Source organism: Galeopterus variegatus, unplaced genomic scaffold, assembly GCF_000696425.1.
Source record: "Galeopterus variegatus unplaced genomic scaffold, G_variegatus-3.0.2 Scaffold5290, whole genome shotgun sequence".
Classification (NCBI taxonomy): Eukaryota; Metazoa; Chordata; class Mammalia; order Dermoptera; family Cynocephalidae; genus Galeopterus; species Galeopterus variegatus.
Window position 1 is genome coordinate 196,484 of NW_007731401.1, and position 2,330 is coordinate 198,813.

The 2,330-nt window shown below is 36.9% G+C and overlaps 1 protein-coding gene across 1 annotated transcript in view; it reads right to left on the reverse strand.

Moving 5' to 3' along the window:
• Positions 1–945: 945 nt before the first annotated feature.
• Positions 946–2,330, reverse strand: part of SNX18 (sorting nexin 18) — a 25,302-nt gene continuing 23,917 nt past the window's right edge. The window contains exon 3 of the mRNA XM_008589198.1: positions 946–1,273. Coding sequence (XP_008587420.1) covers positions 1,020–1,273 — 254 coding nt within the window. The 3' untranslated portion in view covers positions 946–1,019. The remainder of the gene's footprint in view (positions 1,274–2,330) is intronic.

A 2,330-nucleotide genomic window follows, 5' to 3' on the forward strand; every position in this document is an offset into this window, starting at 1 on the left:
TTAAGTAAACGAGTGAATCACAGTGGAGTCTCAATCAGTTAACAGTGTAGATCCATTTTCTAAAAAACTGAATATTAAAAGAAAACCTCTGCTCTGAAAAAACAAAACAAAGGACACCCTCCAAAGAACTCAAACCAAGTGTGTGCTGTCACCGATTCTGTCTCCCTTGACTGACTAGGCTCCTCCTTCTCCACGTTGTAAGACATGTTTGCTGAAATCTTCACGCCCAGTTTCCAGGACACTTGCGTGAAGAGGCTATGCAACTGTAGCATCTAAGGGAACATAGCAGCGCCGTCTCTTCTCTAACAGACTTCATATCCAAAGAGAGCACTGAGTCTCACTCCTCTGCACTCGCCAGCATCTTATCAGGAGATAATATTTGCTGTGCAAATTGATGACAGCTGATCCTCCCCACCCCCTATCCCCACCAATATGAGGTTATCATCAGTTTGTCACTAGATACACTGGCCTTTCACTTTTTCAATCAGAAAAGTTGCGGCTTTCTTTAAAAAATGGGGGGTGGGGGGGGGAGAAATGAAAAACCAAGAGTCTAAAGGCACAAAGTCGCATAGCTGCTCTAGTTGGAGTTTGTAAACAGAGAATAGGTTGAATTTAGGTAATCCCAATCTACGAGAGTAAAAAGGCATCCACAGCAGGCTTTTATCCAGCCAGCTTCTTTAAGACCCTTCATGGGTTTTGAGGTCTACAAAGTATGCACTAAAATACCCATACTTCAAAAAGCAATAAGGCAAATAGTATAATCATTATTCCAAAAGTTACAATGGTAGTGTAGGCATACATAGTATAATTTAGTTACAATGTGTGGTACTGTTTCTATTATATAACCATATTAACTGTTTATTTCCTACATAATTATATATTCAGCTGGGTTTCAGTTGAATACAAAACCATCCTTGTACCACCACTGATAGTTGGCAATAGCTCTTTGATAGCACTTTTTATTCTGCTGTAGAAATTACCCTTGAACTGAAAAAAGTCCACAATCCAATGTCCAGTCATTAAACACTATCATATTTGTGAAGAGCTTCTTCCAACTTCTGGGTCACTTTTTGGAAAAAAATTATTTGCTGTTGTAAGAAATGCTGCATCTGTGATTTAAAGTCTCTTACTCGAATTTGATGGAAGTGGTGAATTTCGGCCAAAGTGGCAAAAGAAATAGTGTTACAGCGATCTTGAATGCCATCAGCCTTTTGGACCTCCATCTTCCCTTCTTCCACGTGTCGCCTACTCTCCTTTACTTTGGTAAGAGCTCCTGTAGTTAAAGATAATAATAATTAAAAATATATACACACATATCCCAATGACACAGATACATAATTAAAACAGAATCTTGGGCGTTATCAATACCCGCCTAAACTATTTTCAAGTCCTTTGGAATTTAAAGTGATGACTGTAATTACTCATAAAAAAAGAAGAAATTTAGTAAAGTTTTTGAAAACACTTCCACTGCTACAATTTAACTTTATCAAAAACTAGTGTTTGCCATCTTAACCAAGTATCTGCAGTATTTCTCTTCTCTTCCAAATAGACATGATATACATGACAGATAACAAACTGTAAGGAATTGTCCTTAAATAGACAAACCAACAATCTCTCCAGTTTTCACATGCTTAAAAGGTATGAGACCTATTTCTAAATTTTTTCAAATCTCCTGCAAAATAATATAAATACAGTATTAAATAAACCCTTTAAGATAAAATAGTGTGCTTTTTTTGCACAAAGACCTGAGAAATGGAAAAACTACCACAACAAATTTTATATGTACACACACACACACACACACACACACACGAATGAATTTGTAGGTAGGTACACACCCACACATCTATTTTCATTTATTTATTCTAAATGAGATTACTAAGTGAAAAGCAGCAGAACTCTGGAGCAGGGAAAACACACCGGTTCAGCAAAAGCACTGAGCATCCCCCACACACCACTTCCAGTTAACCCCCTGGCAGAGAGGTGCACTTTGCTGGACATGAGGAAGACCCCTGTCTCAATTCTACCTACTAAGAAGCCGTCGCTCGGAAAGTACAGCACTTTTAACATTTGTACTACGGCTATGACAGGACCAGTCATACCAAACACTAAAACTTGCCTGCTTGTAGTTCATATCAAAAAGAGAGAAAGACCCACACACAAAAAAAGTTTCTTGTAATACATTTACTTTCACTATATTTCTACATGTTTCACATTTTACATACAAAAAATTAAAGTTGAAAAGACCAGAAAAGTATAGGAGGTAAGTCTAAAAAAAATTTCAAAAAAACTAAGAATATAAAATCATGAAATACATGTTTTAAAGTGGT